The sequence below is a fragment of the Syngnathoides biaculeatus genome, chromosome 8 (genome assembly GCF_019802595.1).
Source record: "Syngnathoides biaculeatus isolate LvHL_M chromosome 8, ASM1980259v1, whole genome shotgun sequence".
Taxonomy (NCBI): Eukaryota; Metazoa; Chordata; class Actinopteri; order Syngnathiformes; family Syngnathidae; genus Syngnathoides; species Syngnathoides biaculeatus.
In genome coordinates this window covers 10,564,932-10,582,281 of record NC_084647.1, presented here as the reverse complement: position 1 = coordinate 10,582,281, position 17,350 = coordinate 10,564,932, and the positions used below count along the sequence as shown (strand labels likewise).

The window sequence follows — 17,350 nt, the reverse complement described above, 5'->3', positions numbered from 1 at the left end:
AGCTGGGATAGGCTTCATCTTAGCTGCGACCATAAAAAGATTAAGTGTTATAGAAAATGGATGGATGATATCAATAAAATATTAGATACAGCCCTCAGAGTTTACACCATGGCCTCACTGGTAGACTAAACACTACTTGCTGATACCTTCAGTGGTACCACCCAAAAGTGTCACACCAGCAAGACCAGCCTTACCAGTCTCACCAGTACCACCCAACACTGTGTCCTGGTACCACCCAAATATGTGAAAATCAGTGGTACCAACATCAAAGATAAATTTAACAGTACCACACAACCCAATGTGTGATCTCATTGGAAGGAGTTGTGACAGTACCGCCCCACACACCAAGCTAACTTGAACCCAGTTCATAGTTGCCAATCTTAGCACTCCCACAAGTACTTGGCCCCGCTAGTACCAAAGTCGGGTACCAGTCTTATACCATCAGCACCCATTTCACCACACAGATGTACTATTTCCAGCCTCCCAGTTACCAACTTTGCTGGTACCACTGGCCACTTTACCTTACTGGTACCAAATTCAAAGTATTAGAAACAGCGCTTCAGCCGTATTGCAGTTGAATTGGATGCATTGGCTTGTGCGGGTCTACACTCCTTTTTAAAATGCAAAGTCCTACTACTGTGTGATGGTTTTATCTTGGTGGACTTCACCTACACTAAAGTCACTTAACGGTGTGGCCACACGCGCATGCCCACTTGTGTATTACTGCACAATGAATCTCTTGGGAGGAAAAAGGAAGCACGAACCACACATATATCGTCAAGTGAAAAGGAAGCCGCTCCATTTAAAAAGCAGACATTGGTTAACAAGCACATGCTGCACGCACACACACACACACACACACACACACACACATACACACGCACATAGATACATAAACTGTTCGTCCCTTCAGCCTCACCCAAAAAATGTTAGAACTTTTGTCAAGTCGCCTCACAATGGACGCTTTGGTGCAGCTATGAATGACACACTGGTGGAAGTGTATGTGTGCGGTAGAGTGGCACCACTCGAGAACGTTTGACAACACTGCGAGGTCACACGATGTAAATGTCGTGGAATGTCTGGAGTGTGTGAAGATGCAGATGTGAGGATGTGAAATACTTCTTGGTCTTCACTCTTAGTGTGGAGGCACCGTGGACCACTCGCACATTGATACGTATATTGGTCACCATAGTGATGCTTTCTTGCAACACAAGTCACTCAGCATTGCAGACTAACAATCCGGAGGTTCTGCGTTCAAATCTCGGTTCAGGCGCTTCCTGTGCAGAGCTTGCATGTTCTCTCTTCCACTGAAGACTTTATATTGTCAATAAGTGTGAACGCAAGTGTGAATGGCTGTACCGTATGTCCATACTGAATGTGCCCTCCTATTGGACAGAAAACTGTCCAGGGCGTAACCAGAGGGTCCAGGGTGTAACGTTGCCTCCTCCCCAAAAGTCAACTGTGACAGGGTCCATCTCAACCCGAATGAAGACAAGTGCCTTAGAAAATGAATGGATGGTGAAATAAGCAAAATTAGTGTGCTGACTCGCTCTTCACATTCACTTGCTGACTCACGTTGCCATGCTTGCTTCTCTCTTTTTTTTCCCCTCATCTCAGCATGCTGAGTGAAGACCTGCACCGCCAAAGGTTTCCTCTCTCATATGCATTTATTTTACAAACTAAGGTTTAAACCGGACCAGCAGTTTCTCCTGTGAAGCCCAGAACCGCAAGGGGGTGGCTGCCTCTGGATCCGGCACAGTTACTGGTGAGGAGCAGGGCTGGGGTTCTTGAATCACATGACTCGATGTGAGTCAGGCCAAAGTAGCCAATTTTAGAATCTGGGACTCGTTTGGCTAAAATTGATGAAAGACTTGACCGGACTTGATTGATTGCTCGCAATGTGTGTTTATCAGTACTCCCTGCTGCACCTCACCACCTGAAAGCCGCCAACGTCACGCCCGGCAGTCTCCTGTTGTCATGGCAACCCGGGTTCGGTGGCGACTACCCGGTCATCCGCTGCACAGTTCAGGTGAGTTTTCCAGACAAGTGTGCTCGTTTTTCTCTAGCAAGAGAAGAGTTTCCCCACCCTGAGCCCCACCCGGTTTTGTCCCTCTATGAAGCAACAGGGTCAGGTTTCACTCTGGGAAAGTGGGCCTCGCTTAACTAATCTAATGCAGGGGCCCTCCCTCTCGGTGGCCATTACGGCGAACGGTGCCGCCCCTAAATGTCTGGTTTTAATAAAGCTGCTCGTCACCCCGCCTCTGCCCCAACACACATACACACACACTTCTCCCCTCCCTGGGATGGGGAAACAAGCTGAGGGGCCAGGCCCCAACCAAATGGGGCAAAAAAGAGCTTTTTTTTTTCAAGCTTCCCAGGAAAAAAGCTGAACAAGGAATGTAAATGCTGCCAGTTATGTGAAAGTACAAGTCGAAAAAGCCCTGGGTATGACTTGATAAAAAATATGTCAACATATATTCCCAAAATACTGATTTATGGCCACAATCCAGCAATACCGGCCATATTTGAGGTTTACTACGTTCAATTCCAGTGGATGTCTACGGGAGCAGATAAAGGACACCATTTCCAAAAACTGCAAAAATGGCTGTCCTCTACCTTAGTCTTTGTAGGTAGGGTGCGCTCCATTTGTGTACCCAACTCTCCAGTACAGAACCTCAGCTACAAATTAGCATTATGTGTGCATTAAGTACACATTAAAACTAAACTCTTTTCCCCGTGTCATGTCTGGTGTTCTGTATGACTCAGAAAAAAAGTCTTAAAAACAGGAAAAGGCATCAGGAATGATGTGTGAGCCTTATGAGGGGGAATGTGCAGTGACTCAATGAGATTAAACGCTTGTTTGCAGCCTGGATGTGACTCACGGGGTCAGGAATGAAACACATGCAGCTTAGCCCAGGCGGGGTGCACGCCTCCTAACTTACGCTAGCTACTTGTGTTAACCCGACCCGAGTCCACATGCACATGTGCACACAACAACAACAACAAGACGAACCTACACGCACACACTAAATACACATATTGACACGCACACAACAACCTACACACCCTTTCCTACAAACAAACACAGACACAGACATAACAAAAAATGCTGACTTCCACCACTTCTGTCCTCCTTAACCACGGCGGAGAAGTTGCAAACGGTTGGAGTGGTCCAAGCGGACCACAGCGAGGACAGCGAGCGCTGCAGAAATTGTGCAGAGGCAGCAGTCAGGATGTTTGCTTGTGGATGCAGAAAGACACTTTCAACAAAAAAAAAAAAAACATCCAGAAAAGCTTCAAGCTTTTGAATTCAGTAAAATGTCAAAGGACTGATGATGCAGAAGTTTCTGTCACAATTGTTTTCTCGGATGACGAGTTGAAAACATTACTGATGGGAACGTGACAGAGGAGACATTTTGTGATGGAGCTGTCTTGCAAACATTTGAACACAGTCGGGTCCTTGTGTTGGAAAAACTGCATCATCTTTGTGGACCCTTCCAGGTCAAACATGGGGACAGAACCTCCTCCAGGGATCTGGACAAGATGATCCTGGACCAGAATGTGGACATCCCTCTGCCCGAGTACCTGGTGGAGGACCTGGAGCCACACAGCCGCTACGCCGGCAGGGTGGCTTGTCACAGCAGCCAGGGCCCGTCGCAGTGGACGTCCTGGGTGGAGATGTGTACGGCGGAAGGAGGTGAGCTGGCTAAAGAGATTGATGGCTAATAAACAAAATGAGCGTGTCCAGAGTGTAGTTATAGTGAGTCATCGCTTTCCGTCCCACAGTCCTCGAACACAACGCGGTGTGTTTATAGCCGGCGGAGCATTGAAAACGTAAGAACGGCGGTCACGGAAACATTACTGCCCATGAAAGACGACAGTTTGGACCTCGCGTTTGCATTCGAGCCGAGACGGTATTTTTCCATGCCCGCTCCTAGAATGCACTGCGAGCGGAAACAGAGGCAGGAGAACTGAGAGGGAGAGAGAGAGTGAGGGAGGTGAGGGAGTAAAAATCGGTGCTTTCCATGACAAAAAAAAAATAGAGAGAATGGAGAAGTGATGCCGCTTCAAGCCTATAACTGAGATGTTGTCCTACAAAAAACCATGTCGAGTTTCACTTCTTCAGCAATCTCGTCTTTTGTTCCTTTTCACAGGAAAATACAAAAAGGTTTGGCATTTTGCGTTCCTCCTTTTTGTTCAGTTTCTCATGAAGGTTGCAGAGCACTAAGAGAGGTTATTTTGTTTCAGCGGCAGCGTGTTTTAAAAAGGCCCACGCGCTACGAAGGCCCTCGCACTTTACTTCTTTGTCAAACCTCTCTGCGGGCTATGTGTGGTTCTCGTTGGGCAGGCACACGATGTGAATATGAACAAAAGTGCTGTGGCACGTTTGTGCTAAAACTAAATCTAGACCCCAAAAAATAATAATAATACAGCCACACGTGTACACGAAAACTGGAACCGATGTGTTGACAAAAGTAATAGAACGTAAGTGTATGTGCGCCAAAACAAAATATCGACTGAGATGACAAATGTGGATTAAATTGAACAGGTGTCCATTAAAATATTACAGGAAGTAACACACACAAAAATATCAACCCACACAGGGAGTGGGAGACGAAAGGAATGGCACGCACGTTCAGTAAAATCTCACGAAATAACAAATCTGGACATGAGAAAAATGTGACGTGCGTCAAGTCAAGTCAGAGGAAGTCAACAATGTCGACAGAAGTATCAGGACACTTGTTGCAGAAGTCCAAACATGGATGGGAATAAATGGGGGAAGTGACAGATATGGACAAAAGTTATCTATGGGAAGTAAAAAATTAAGGACAAAAAGTCATGAGGTGCACGTCCATTAATATTACATAAACTGAAATAGTTGGACAAAGGTAACTGGACGTGTGTCAACTAAAGTGCAGAAAGTGACAAGTAATATGACAAAGGTCAAAAAAAGGGTACACGCCCACTACAAGTACAGAAAGTGACAGTGGACAAAATTAATCGGATGCAGGTCTGCTAAAACTACAGAAAGTGGCAGTCGTGGACAAAAGGGATTGTAGGCAGTACACTTGGACTACATTACAGGACAGTGCACAATAGTTCTTGTCGCCATTTGCACAACATTCAGTGATGACTCCCCCATATCAAAGCAAAATGAATTTTTGCTTTTGATTGAAATAGTGGTTAACCCCTCCCATCACCCCAAAAAAAAAATATCTCCATCTCTGTGCCGGATGTGTTTCTCATTGGGCACCAATGTGTTTGACTGCCCTCTTTTTTTTTTTTTTCCTAAAGTGTCACCCAGAAGCAAAAATTTTCCCCCTGCTTGCTGCTATTTACGTCCTGACCACTTGTTGAGTTGACATGGCCTCCTTCAGGCGGGACCGCTGAGGATTTCGAGAAAATCGGTCCACCCTCTCTCTCTCTCTCTCTCTCCCTCCTTTTCTCCATCTCTCAGCCTTCATGTTTCATTTCCCTCATTTTTGGCTTTGACCTCGCATGAGCTCACATGTAGCAAAGCACTGTGGGGAAAAAAAAGAAAAGAAAAATTCTGAAAGAGGCCCGATGGTGGGAGTGGGAGGCAAGTAGGGGAAAGGGGAGCTCTGTGTCTGTGTGTGTCAGATACTCAGAGGAACCTTTTACTACTTTTTTCCACAACAACCCACCAACACCCAAAGGAGAGACAAGCAGTGGGGGGGTCCAGTGGGAATGGGATAAGCCATTTACAGCCCCGAGAGATTTACAAAACCATTCATCTTCAGTATGTAACAAAGGGGGTGAACATAATGTTCTTCAATATTGCCTACAATTCTTTACACAGTACATATAAACACAAAATATGATCCAAAAACAAGTCATATTTCCATATTGCAATTCAATATAGTCACTATTTCTTACGTTACCCTTCAAAACAAATGGTTGACTCGTGATTTGGTTTTAAAAAATGTAATAGCAAACACACACACACAACAGTACTGCTTCCAAAGCTCAACAGTCGTCGCCCTCGGTAACTTCTGCTAACAACCCAGACTAAATTTAGCTCCTCCTCTGCATACAAAGATGTTAGTCTCTCAGTTGAGTTGTATCACTCCAACATACTTCCTTGAAACCAATTACTACTTTACTCGACCAAGGCCATAGAGCCACCTATTCATCAGGAAATACGCAAATGAGTTTTTCAATGAATAATAATGTGATGAATAGTAGGGGAAGGGTATCATGGGGGGAAAAAAAACACAATCTGTGAATAGGAAATTGTTACTGTATACCAACTCAGCATCAATATTTTATGGGGGTCCTTGGAAAAATGGTTCTAGCAAACTATGTTGTGACAATATACTCACGTGCGTGTCCAACGCAACACAACTATTATTGACATTGTCCATTCAGTTTCCTTGTGAGTAACTCTGGTTGCCATGGTTACACCTCTGGGCTTGAACTCAAAAGGTGGAGCTTCTTAAGAGCTCTGAAGTTGCGTGAACGTTGCACCCGCCGTGGGAGCGCTTGGTTTATTTTCAGTCTCCCAACATTTTGGCCGTGCTGTAACCTTTTTCCAAGACTACAAACACACACACACACACACACAACAGCGTCGCCTTCAGTGTGTTTAACAGTAGTCCATCATAAAGTATGTGTTGTTTTTGCACTGAGACGATACACAGCTAACCACATCTGTGCTGGAAATGACTCCATGAGCACTGATGGGAAACATGACACACTTTTTTTTGGTAAAACTTGTTTTGGCAACAATGAACATCTTTGTCCACTTGAATGTCCCTCGAATAAAAGAAAAGAGCCTCGGCTTCAGTGAGGTGAAGAAAAGCGTGGAGGGGTGGGACCTGTTGTGGGAACGGGGGGATGGAGGAAGGGGCGGTCGACTTGTTTTGGGTGCTGAGCCAGAGGCCGGCGCATGTGGAAACAATCAAACACCAAACGCTTCCTGATTGGCGTCACCCTCGGCCCGGACCACGTTTCCCAGAGTGCCTCGCTACAGAACACACGTGCTCACTCGCGCATCATCAGAAATAGACACAAAAAGAACATTCACGCAACCATACAAACTACATACAAACAAACGTACATACAGATACATGAGCGTGCATTTACTGTGCATGCAGACAAATATACAAAAGCATGTACACTCACATAACTCAGGTATACTTTTTTTTTTTTTTTAACAACAGAAACAAAGCTTGATGCGTGTGGCATTTTGTTGGGAACAGAATACAAATTAGGATTGCGTTCTCTGGAGGGGGACCAATTCCCATTGTCCAATCACAAACAAGCTGATCCTTCAGTGCGTTGTGTGTCTCTGTTGTTGTTGTTGTCGTGTGTTTCAGTACCTGAGAACCCGCCCGCCAACGTGACGGCAGTAAGGAACGACACCGGGGTGCGTCTGGTGTGGGAGGAGCCTCCGGGCAAGCTGAACGGAGACCTTCTCGGGTACTTGGTGGAGTTTAGCACGCCGTCAATGAAGCAGGTATAAAAACTGGCATTGGCGCGTGTGGCATCAGGGGTCCAAGGCGTTGTCCGAACCCCCCGTCTCTTGTGGCCAGCATGTGGTAGATGCCGGCCTGGACACGGAGCTGTCAGTCAACTTGACCCTCCCGCTCAGCAACGTGACCTTCAGGGCGTGCGCGTACACGGGAGCAGGGCAAGGACCCTGGAGCCCCACCCAGACTCTGACGCTCGTCTCTCCTGGTGAGAAAAAAAACTAAACCTGGAAGACACTTTCAACATTCTGTTGACATTCATCTCAATGCATATTTTCTTGATTTATTAAGGAGCTATTTATACTTATTTTTATTTTAAAGAGGTTGCTATCTGGCTATTGGTGCTCTAATGGGGTCAGATTTACATGATTTCGAAAACAACGTCATATTTCTACACGGCTACTTTATTGGGGTCAAGTTTCTACATTTTAATGGCGCCCTTTAATCTTCTACTTCTTGTTGCTTTTATGAGATCAGATACCACATGTTGGTACTTTGGAGGTTATATATTTACACAATGTCGCTTTAATGAGGGAAGATTTATTTCTACATATTGTTTGGTTGGGTTAGAATTTGACATAGTTTTGCTTCAATCGTCAAATGTCTTCATATTTGTTGTGGATGATTATATTTTAAGGTACTCGTGCACATTTAACATTTGCTATAAAATTCCAGGATACTGTAAATGCGCCACAGTATAAATAAAGTTATCCATGGAGTTATATCTGTGTTAGTTGTGAGCAGCGAAAATTAAGTTGTATTTTTTTTTTCTCATTCACAGAGTTCCGAGGTGAGTGATGACCCACAAACCCGGTGACAGACTTCCCTTTCTTCCTTCTTCCTTCCTTCCTTCCTTCCTTGTGTCTCAGGGGGGGAAAAGAGGGGGCGGAATGAAGAGAAGAAAAGAAAGGCGAGGTTGTGCAGGGGTGAAGCAGGACGACGCTTCATAAATATTTAGAGCGGCAGCCATCTTTGTTTGCTTAGGCTAATGGAGCCAGACAGACGATACAAAGCGGCAGAGTGCCATATAAAGGCGTCTTTATTTAGTATGGGGGGGGGGGGTTCCGCGGCCCATCCTCGGATACCGCACAACCCGTCATGCAGTTGGATTAAGGCCTTCTGTGAATTTCTTGCCGTCATTTTCTTGTATTTATTCATTTTTTATGGATTCGCTTAAATCATTTAAATCATTCAATAGATTTATTGAAAATAAAGAAATGAATAGTTAGTTAGTTAGTAATAAATGCTTTTAAATGATTTTATTATTTACCACTAAATTATACACCATGTTGTTACATTTTGCAGTTCCATTTTATTGAACTGTTTTACATCCAGCGTCACGGTGGGGCAGTTGGTAAAGCGTCGCCCTCACAGTTCTGAGGACTCGGCTTCGATCCCTGTTCCGCCTATGTGGAGTTTGCATGTTCTGCCCGTGCCTGCGTGGGTTTTCTCCGAGCGTTCCGGTTTCCTCCCACCCACATCCCAAAAACATGCAAGATTAATTGGAGACTCTAAATTGCCCGTAGGTGTGATTGTGAGTGTGACTGTTGTCTGTCTCCATGTGCCCTGCAATTGGCTGGCAACCAGTTCAGGGTGTACCCCGCCTCTTACCTGTTGACAGCTGGGATAGGCTCCATGGATGTTTTACATCCATCCATCCATCCATCCATCCATTTTCTTTGCCGCTTATCCTCACAAGGGTTGCGGGGAGTGCTGGAGCCTATCCCAGCTGTAAACGGGCAGGACGCGGGGTACACACATCTTTAGATCAGATTTTGAGAAGTGAAAAGTTGTCAGATTTTATATATATATATATTATATATATATATATATATATATATATATATATGTATACTATTATAGTATTATACAGTACAGAGTATATTGTCAGATTTCTGCTCATTTTGCATATCGTCCCTTGAATAATCTCAGATTTCTACCTAGATTCTGGTGTGGTTTTAATTTCAGATTCCCACCTCGTGATTTCTGTTTCTTCTTTTGTTTACAGATTTTTTTTTACATACTGATTAAAACATGCTATTACTTTAATGCAACCCTCACATGCAGGTCTGTCATCTCCGCCGGCCTTTTCGTGGCACTGGTGGTACGTGGTGATGGCCGTGACGGGCGCCGTGGCCATTGGCGTGCTAATGGCCGTCTACGTGGCCAAACTACGACGCAAGGAGACGCGATTTGGGTACATACACCACACAAACAATTCCTGCTATTTCATTTGTCCGGTTGTTATTTTCCACGACTTTTTTTTTTTTTTTTTTTTTTTTTACAGTTGTTAATTCCTCACATCATGAACGTTTTTCTTGTTTTTAGTGATGCTTTCGAGCCCATGATGCAGAGCGGGGAGCTGGTCGTCCGCTACCGAGCGCGGCGGTCATACAGCCGCAGGACCACCGAGGCCACGCGTGAGTTTGCTGACAGCCGCGCAACGTAACTGGGAGGGTAACAAACTGCTAGCATCACATACTTAAGCTTATTTTGTAAGCCACAAACAGAATTTCCTGTGCCAGACAAAACCTGACTAATACAATTTGTTGAATATAACTTTCATGAAGTCCATCCTGGATTAAGGTTTCAGAGTTTGCTGTCAAAACTTTGCTAGGGTTCCATGAGGGATGTAGAGTGATAAACCTGGTCCAGGTGATCAAATAAGGGTTTCAAGACCATTTGGGTTTCAAAGTAATCTCTCCTTTTCACCGGTCCATCCTTGGAAAGGAGGCCTCTCGTGCAGAGAACATCGATGTTTACATTTTTAGACTTGTAGACGCTTATTATCTGCAGGAATCTAGTCAAACAGCAACTTGTGTTCCCAAAAATAAAATTCCAGGACATGCCTCAATGATTCCAGACAGTGATACACAAATGTAAACACATCTGTGTGACAGTGATTACGGCGACCTGGTTGACAAGTCCCAGCTCGCCCCAAAATGAGTCATGCAGATGAACATGAATGTGGCGAAGGAATGCCAGGGTCTGGAAATTTGAGCCTCACATGTCTGCATACGCTTGCTTTATGGCGCTCAGATTTGTACACATCATCGCCTTGATGACATCATATTTCTTCATATTGTCTTGACATTGTTGCGTTTTGTGTGCACAGTGAACAGTTTGGGCATCAGTGACGAGCTGAGGCAGAAACTTCAAGACGTGATGGTAGACAGACACAAGTTGACGCTCGGGAAGACGCTGGGAGAAGGTTCGTCCATCCATCCATCCATCCATCCATCCGTCTATTTTCTGAGCCGCTTATCCTCACAAGGGCTACCCCAGCTATCCGTGGGCAGGAGGCGGGGTACACCCTGAACTGATTGCCACTTGATTTTTACTAAATATTAAAGCTGAGTGGTTAGAGCATTGGTTTGGTAAACCAGGGGTCATGAGCTTGTATCTCACTGGGGCCTCAACACCCCAAGAGGGGTTGCGTCAAAAAGGGCATCTGACGTAAAAACTGTGCCAAACAAATCTGAGCGTTGTAATGAGACATGCAAACATATACCATGCCTGGTCAAAATGTTGTAATATCATTGGCCTAACTTGCGTACTGTCACAATATCAATTTAAAAAAGATACCACTTGCTAAAAATGTGGGGTTTTTCTGCATTTCGTAAAAACTCAATCCAGGTTATGGTCATCCACAAAGGTGGAATCAAGGCAACTGGACTCTGTTAGTGTGTTGAATTGATTGTTGATTTGCTTGTTGCCCCTAAAAATTACCAGGACAATTAATGCAATTGGGCGTGTGTGTGGTGTCTGCAGGGGAGTTCGGCTCTGTGATGGAGGGTCAACTCACGCAGGAGGACTCTGTTCTCAGAGTCGCCGTCAAGACCATGAAGAGTGAGTGCAGAAACAAGTCAGAAACGCTCACAGTGTACAGTAAACAAGTATCAGCCATCGGCTAATAATTGATAAATGGGGAAGTGAAAATTTTGACAGATGTTTGTATGTCGGCGTCCCTCAATTCAACACATTTTTATCTATCTATCTATCTATCTATCTATCTATCTATCTATCTATCTATCTATCTATCTATCTATCTATCTATATCTATCTATCTATCTATCTAATCTATCTATCTATCTATCTATCTATCTATCTATCTATCTATCTATCTATCTATCTATAGATGGGATATGCATTGCTGGTGCATTTTTTCATAATATTCGAAAATATGTATAATGTGGTATTGTAAAAGTAATGTGAAATGATGTGAAAGTTTTATTTTGGGGGGGTTCATTGTTTCGAGTACAGCTTAAACTTTTAATTTAATTGATTATGAACATGTTTGTTGGTGGTGTTACTGGAGGCTTGGCACTATTTGTAGCAGTTTGAAATCAGAAAACGTTTGTAGCAGGACAATAAGTGTTCTTTTCGGGTCTCCCTTTCCTTCCAGTCGCCATCTGCACACGTTCGGAGATGGAGGACTTCCTACGAGAGGCCACCTGCATGAAGGAGTTTGACCACGCCAACGTCATGAGGCTGCTCGGTGAGATGCCGTCTTGTGTGCGCGTCAACAGATGAGATTGCTCGTACTGCTGTCTCATTAGTTGCACAAAAATTAAGAAGGGGAGGGGTTTAAGAGATTAGGGGTTAGTATTATTTTAATGATATTAATTTTCTACAGTGTGGTTTTTATTTTTGTATGACTCTGTATCCTTTATATATTTTTATTTAAAATAAAAATTCAAAAGTAATTTTTAAAAATATATTTATCATACAAAAAATACAATTCCTATTTTGAAATATTTTTTATTCTTAAAATTGTACAATAATAGACAATGTTTTTCAATATGTTTATTATGAACAGTAATATATATGAACTAAAATGCATTCTTGATTTTGTAAGTTGTAATCAAAAAATGTGACAAAAACAAAAAAACTATACAATAAAACTGTGCAAAAATAAACATTTATATGCAATTAAAAATAATGAGAAAAATGAAAATAAAAGCATTTAAAAAGAAAAGTGTAAATGTTCCACAATTTATTTTCCAAGGGGCCTTTCCCCTGACTTTTGCTGCTCTCAATGTGCTTCATTACAATTTAGCTTCTGTCACTGCCTACTTTTTTTCCCTACTCATTTATTGGATAAAAAAAATTAGGGTTCAACAAACAGCCCAAAACGTACTTTAATTAATTGATGTATTAGCCTGAGTGCTGAATTTCACAGCGTGCTTGTGGTTGACGGCGGGGACCATTGAAATTGTTGACACGCCTCGCATACGTTTTGCCCCACACAGGCGTGTGCCTGCAGACGGTGGAGAGCGAAGGCTTCCCCTCGCCCGTGGTCATCCTGCCCTACATGAAACATGGCGACCTGCACACTTACTTGCTCTACTCACGGCTCGGAGACTGTCCCGTGGTGAGTGACAGACAATTTCAAAGTTCAATTACAAAAGACAAAATAAATACTGCAGCAACAGACGTAAGCTCTATTAGTAGTCAAATTATTACAACTATATATGTAATTAGTTGTTAAACTTTCATAAAATACCATTTTAAAATTTAACGTTGCTAGGGCTTCTTGGGTAAATCTCTACTAGGAAGCCACCGTTTTATTGATGATGCAGTGACTGGCATCAGTCATGGCAGCTGTCTTGCCAATTACAGCAGCACTGGCTTTTCGTACTGGAAACGGTTGGCCCAATCACGTCGCTTAGACGTTTTAACCACAAATTAAGATGAGATTTTCCCTGCACGCCAAATACAGACAGGATAAAAAAAAAAAAAAAGGCATATATCCACTGTAAAGAGCAATTAAAGTTAGTGCAGTTTACCGAGTCACTTCCAAATCATTTTTGTTTGCTTGTCTGTATTATACTGTGTCCAGGTGGCTACATCGCACACACCAGAAGGTGATGCGCAAATCATTTAGTGCTTTATAATTCTATTTGTGTTATATTTTGCTTGTTTGAAAAAATATATATTCATATGTATTTTTTTTAACCTAAATGTGTGCTGGCTGTTAAAATGAAAAAAAAAAAAAATCCTATACACAGTTGAAGCTGGAAGCTTAAATACAGTGTGCAAAAACATACATTTCATTCTTTGTCTCACTGTCTGAAGCCAAACTAAAGTGAACCACTCCTGTTTAAGGTCAGTCAGGATCACAAAAATTATTTCATTTGTTAAATGCCACAATAATGAGAGAGAGAATTTCTTAGAGAATTTTATATTTTCTTCTAGGTCAAAAGTTTACATGGGCAAATAGTAATGTGTCCTTGAAAAACGTGGGGAAGCCCGGATGATGAGGTCATAGCTTTAGAAGCTCCTGATAGGTTAACTTATAACATGTGAGTGAAGTGATGGCACACCTGGGGATGTATCTAAGGCCGGACTTCAAACACTCTGCTTCCTTGTTTGAAATCATGGGAAAATTAATTCATCTTTGTGTGCAATTTCCACAATCTTGTAACTGCCATGTTCATCTGTTCACACAATTACTGTATATGCAAGCATAAACATCATGAGAATGTCCAGCCTCTGTGTCCCACTGATGAAGGTGATTTGGTCCGAAATGTGCAAACCAACCCCAGAACAAAAGCTAAAGACCTTGTGGAGATGCTGGATGAAACTTTTAAGAAAGTGTCATTTTCCACAGTGAAACGACACCAACATGCACCAACATGGGCTGAAAGGCCACACGCCGAGAATGACGCCATTACTTCTAAATGAATCTAAAAATAACAAATTACAGTTTGCAAAAAGGCTCTAAGACAAATATCTTAACTTCTGGAGACATGTCTTGTGGTCTCATGAAACTAAAGTGAAGCTGTTTGTCAATAATGACAAGTGTTACATCTTGAAGAAAAAAGGGGAAGCTTGGAGAACTGAGAACACCATCCCAACTGTGAAGCATGGGAGTGACAGCATCATGTTGTGGGACTGTTTTGCTGCAGCAGGAACTGGAGCGCTTCATTAAATAGACTGCAGCATGAAGAAAGAACATTACATGGACATATTAAGGCAATATCTCATGACATCAGCCAGGAAGCTCAAACTTGGGCGCAAATAGCTCTTCCAAATGGACAATGAAATGGTTAAAAAAGTGGCTTGAGTATAACAAAGTCAATTTCTTCGAGTGGCCATCACAAAGCCCTGATCTCAATCCCACGGAAAAGTTGTGGGCAGACCTCAAACGGCGGGTGCGAACAAGGCAACCGACAAACCCGACTCGGTTAAACCGGTTCTATCATGAGGAATGGGCCAGGATTCCAGCCAAGTACTGTCAGAAGCTGAAAATGTTTGAGGCAAGTCATGCAGTTCAAAGGAAATGCTACTCAAGCAAATGGACCAGGGGTCGGGAACCTATGGTTCGCGAGCCATACCTGGCTCTTTTGGTGGTTGCATATGGCTCGTCGAGCCCTCATAACGACACGCTGTCCATGTTATATTTGTCGTGCAGAAGTTTGTCTTAGTGGCGTTGCCGAAGTTAGGTGTGGGAGGCAACGCAAATGACGTAGAGACAGTTTGCCATAGTGAGTTGCCGTAGTTTTTGCGTGGTAGTCGAAGTCCGGTGGTGCAGAAGAGTCTCATGCTGATCTTATCGGAACAACTATTTATGGAAACGCTTTTGACAAAGGTCGCTCAAAGAAAAAGAATACGAGTACCACCGAAGTTTTCAACAAGAATGGACAGCCATTGTGGAGATGGAGGGTTCTGCTGTGTGTTTAAATCCACAGATGGGGATTATGCCAAAGCGTTCGTATTCGACGTTGCCAATCAACATTTTGCCAAGTTCGCATCAAGACAAGATAATCAAACGAATAAAAGACACGCCTTTGTTGGCAAGAACTGTTCACCATCCTAGCAGCATGATAGGAAATCAAATTGAATTACGTTCACGATGAACGGATGGAAATCTCAACGCTTGCCTGAAGATGAATCTTACAGTGTATGAAACATGCTGTCAAGCCATTAGCAAAACTAGGAAGCACCTGAAGTCGCATTAATGGTAAGAAGTGCTTTTGTCATCATTGGTTAGCAACTTCATAATGTTATTTAAAAGAACGCAGAGACTGCATTGTACTCTAAAAGTGTTGTTTCGACAAAAATGCGCAAATACACCTGTATTTACTTTTTTAAAATATTGCATAGCTCTTTTGAAATTACGTTTTAAAATATTTGGCATTTATGGCTCTCTCAGTCAAAAAGGTTCCCGACCACTGCTTTAGACTCTGAAGAAAATAATGTAAAATTCTGAGATAAATTTTCTCTCTCATCATTGTGGCATTTGATAAAATGAAATAATTGTGGTGATCCTGACTGACCTGAAACGGGAGAGGTTTACTTTGGTTTGACTTCAGACCATGAGACAAAAAAGGAAATGTGTACGTAAACTTCTGACTTTGACCGTATCGCAGGCTGACGACATTCGTGTTAGTGACACTTTTTGCCTTTTGTGTCTGTGGCGGCGCAGTACCTCCCGTCCCAGATGTTGGTGCGCTTCATGACGGACATCGCCCGTGGAATGGAATACCTCAGCAAGAAGAACTTCATCCACAGAGACCTCGCTGCACGCAACTGCATGTGCGCACGTGATCCGCTTTTTCTTTTCACTTTCTGCCCAGGGTCACCGTAGGCCAGTAGGGCTAATTCATCCATTTTCTCAAGCGCTGGCCCTCATGTGAGCTAAACCCAGACGACTTTTCACAAATGAGAAAGGGTACCGGCCTGGACCGGCTGTCAGCCAATCATAGGGCACATTTTTACAACCAGTCAACATTCACACTCATGGATCATTTAGAGCAGGGGGTTTCTAAAACATTGTCCAGGAGCATTGTTTGGAAATGGAATTGAATGGAATGGAATTGTTTAGAAACAAGTTTAATGAATATTTGTTACATTTTTTGACATTTAAATTGTCAAAACAATAAATTTAAAAGGTTATCTCAGAATGCTTCAAAAAAAATGAAGTTGTCACATTTATTTTTAATAGTAAGAATTAAATGAGAAATTTCCATGATTATTCATTTAAAAATTGTAAAAAAATGGTTTCACCAATTATGCCCATTTTTATTTTAAAAATTAAGTAGAATGTTAGAAGATATTTTTATTTGAAATATTTTGAATTGACAAACTTTTAAGGAAATGTTAGATGTCATGATTTTTTAATTGAAATGATATTTTTAAAACATTTTGACTGGCTTTTTTTATTTAAAACCTATTTATCCATCAATTTGTTGTGTATATCTGATACTATGATGAGTGTATGAAACATTTACTGCATATGGTTTAGCAGTCATAACGGCCCTCTGAGGGAAACCGTAGCTGAAATGTGACCCGTCACAAAAAGAACTTTGAAATCCCTTGAATCATAAATACACCACAAACTATGATAGCGCAACAATTTCAATGTATTCCAAACTCCTCTTTCCCCAACAATGTGGCAAAGACTGTCCATAATTTCCACTAAAAACCCAGGTTAACCTTTGTAAAATCTTCCTAAATTGTGTTTTCCAGGCTGAATGAGAACATGAATGTCTGTGTGGCCGACTTTGGCCTTTCCAAGAAGATCTACAACGGTGACTACTACCGGCAGGGGCGGATCTCCAAGATGCCCGTCAAATGGATCGCCATCGAGAGCTTGGCGGACCGAGTCTACACCACCAAAAGCGACGTGGTCAGCTCAGCTCACAGACTGCCAGCACCTTGTTCTCAGGCTCTCTGTTAAAACTTTTTCTTGTTCTTGTGGCTCAGTGGTCGTTCGGCGTCACCATGTGGGAGATCGCCACCAGGGGCCAAACGCCGTACCCCGGAGTGGAAAACAGCGAGATCTATGATTATCTGAGGCAGGGAAACCGTCTCAAGCAGCCTCCGGACTGCCTGGACAACATGTGAGTACT

General features: G+C 42.8%; 1 protein-coding gene across 1 annotated transcript in view; it reads left to right on the top strand.

The window, feature by feature from the left end:
* LOC133504750 (tyrosine-protein kinase receptor UFO) overlaps positions 1 to 17,350 on the top strand; it is a 29,273-nt gene that overhangs the window by 7,699 nt on the left and 4,224 nt on the right. The window contains exons 5-20 of the mRNA XM_061827308.1: positions 1,685 to 1,765; positions 1,914 to 2,029; positions 3,502 to 3,697; positions 7,341 to 7,480; positions 7,557 to 7,701; positions 8,275 to 8,287; positions 8,395 to 8,408; positions 9,561 to 9,690; positions 9,822 to 9,913; positions 10,609 to 10,704; positions 11,265 to 11,342; positions 11,899 to 11,991; positions 12,746 to 12,867; positions 15,925 to 16,034; positions 16,968 to 17,127; positions 17,205 to 17,341. Coding sequence (XP_061683292.1) covers positions 1,685 to 1,765; positions 1,914 to 2,029; positions 3,502 to 3,697; positions 7,341 to 7,480; positions 7,557 to 7,701; positions 8,275 to 8,287; positions 8,395 to 8,408; positions 9,561 to 9,690; positions 9,822 to 9,913; positions 10,609 to 10,704; positions 11,265 to 11,342; positions 11,899 to 11,991; positions 12,746 to 12,867; positions 15,925 to 16,034; positions 16,968 to 17,127; positions 17,205 to 17,341 — 1,723 coding nt within the window. The remainder of the gene's footprint in view (positions 1 to 1,684; positions 1,766 to 1,913; positions 2,030 to 3,501; positions 3,698 to 7,340; positions 7,481 to 7,556; positions 7,702 to 8,274; positions 8,288 to 8,394; positions 8,409 to 9,560; positions 9,691 to 9,821; positions 9,914 to 10,608; positions 10,705 to 11,264; positions 11,343 to 11,898; positions 11,992 to 12,745; positions 12,868 to 15,924; positions 16,035 to 16,967; positions 17,128 to 17,204; positions 17,342 to 17,350) is intronic.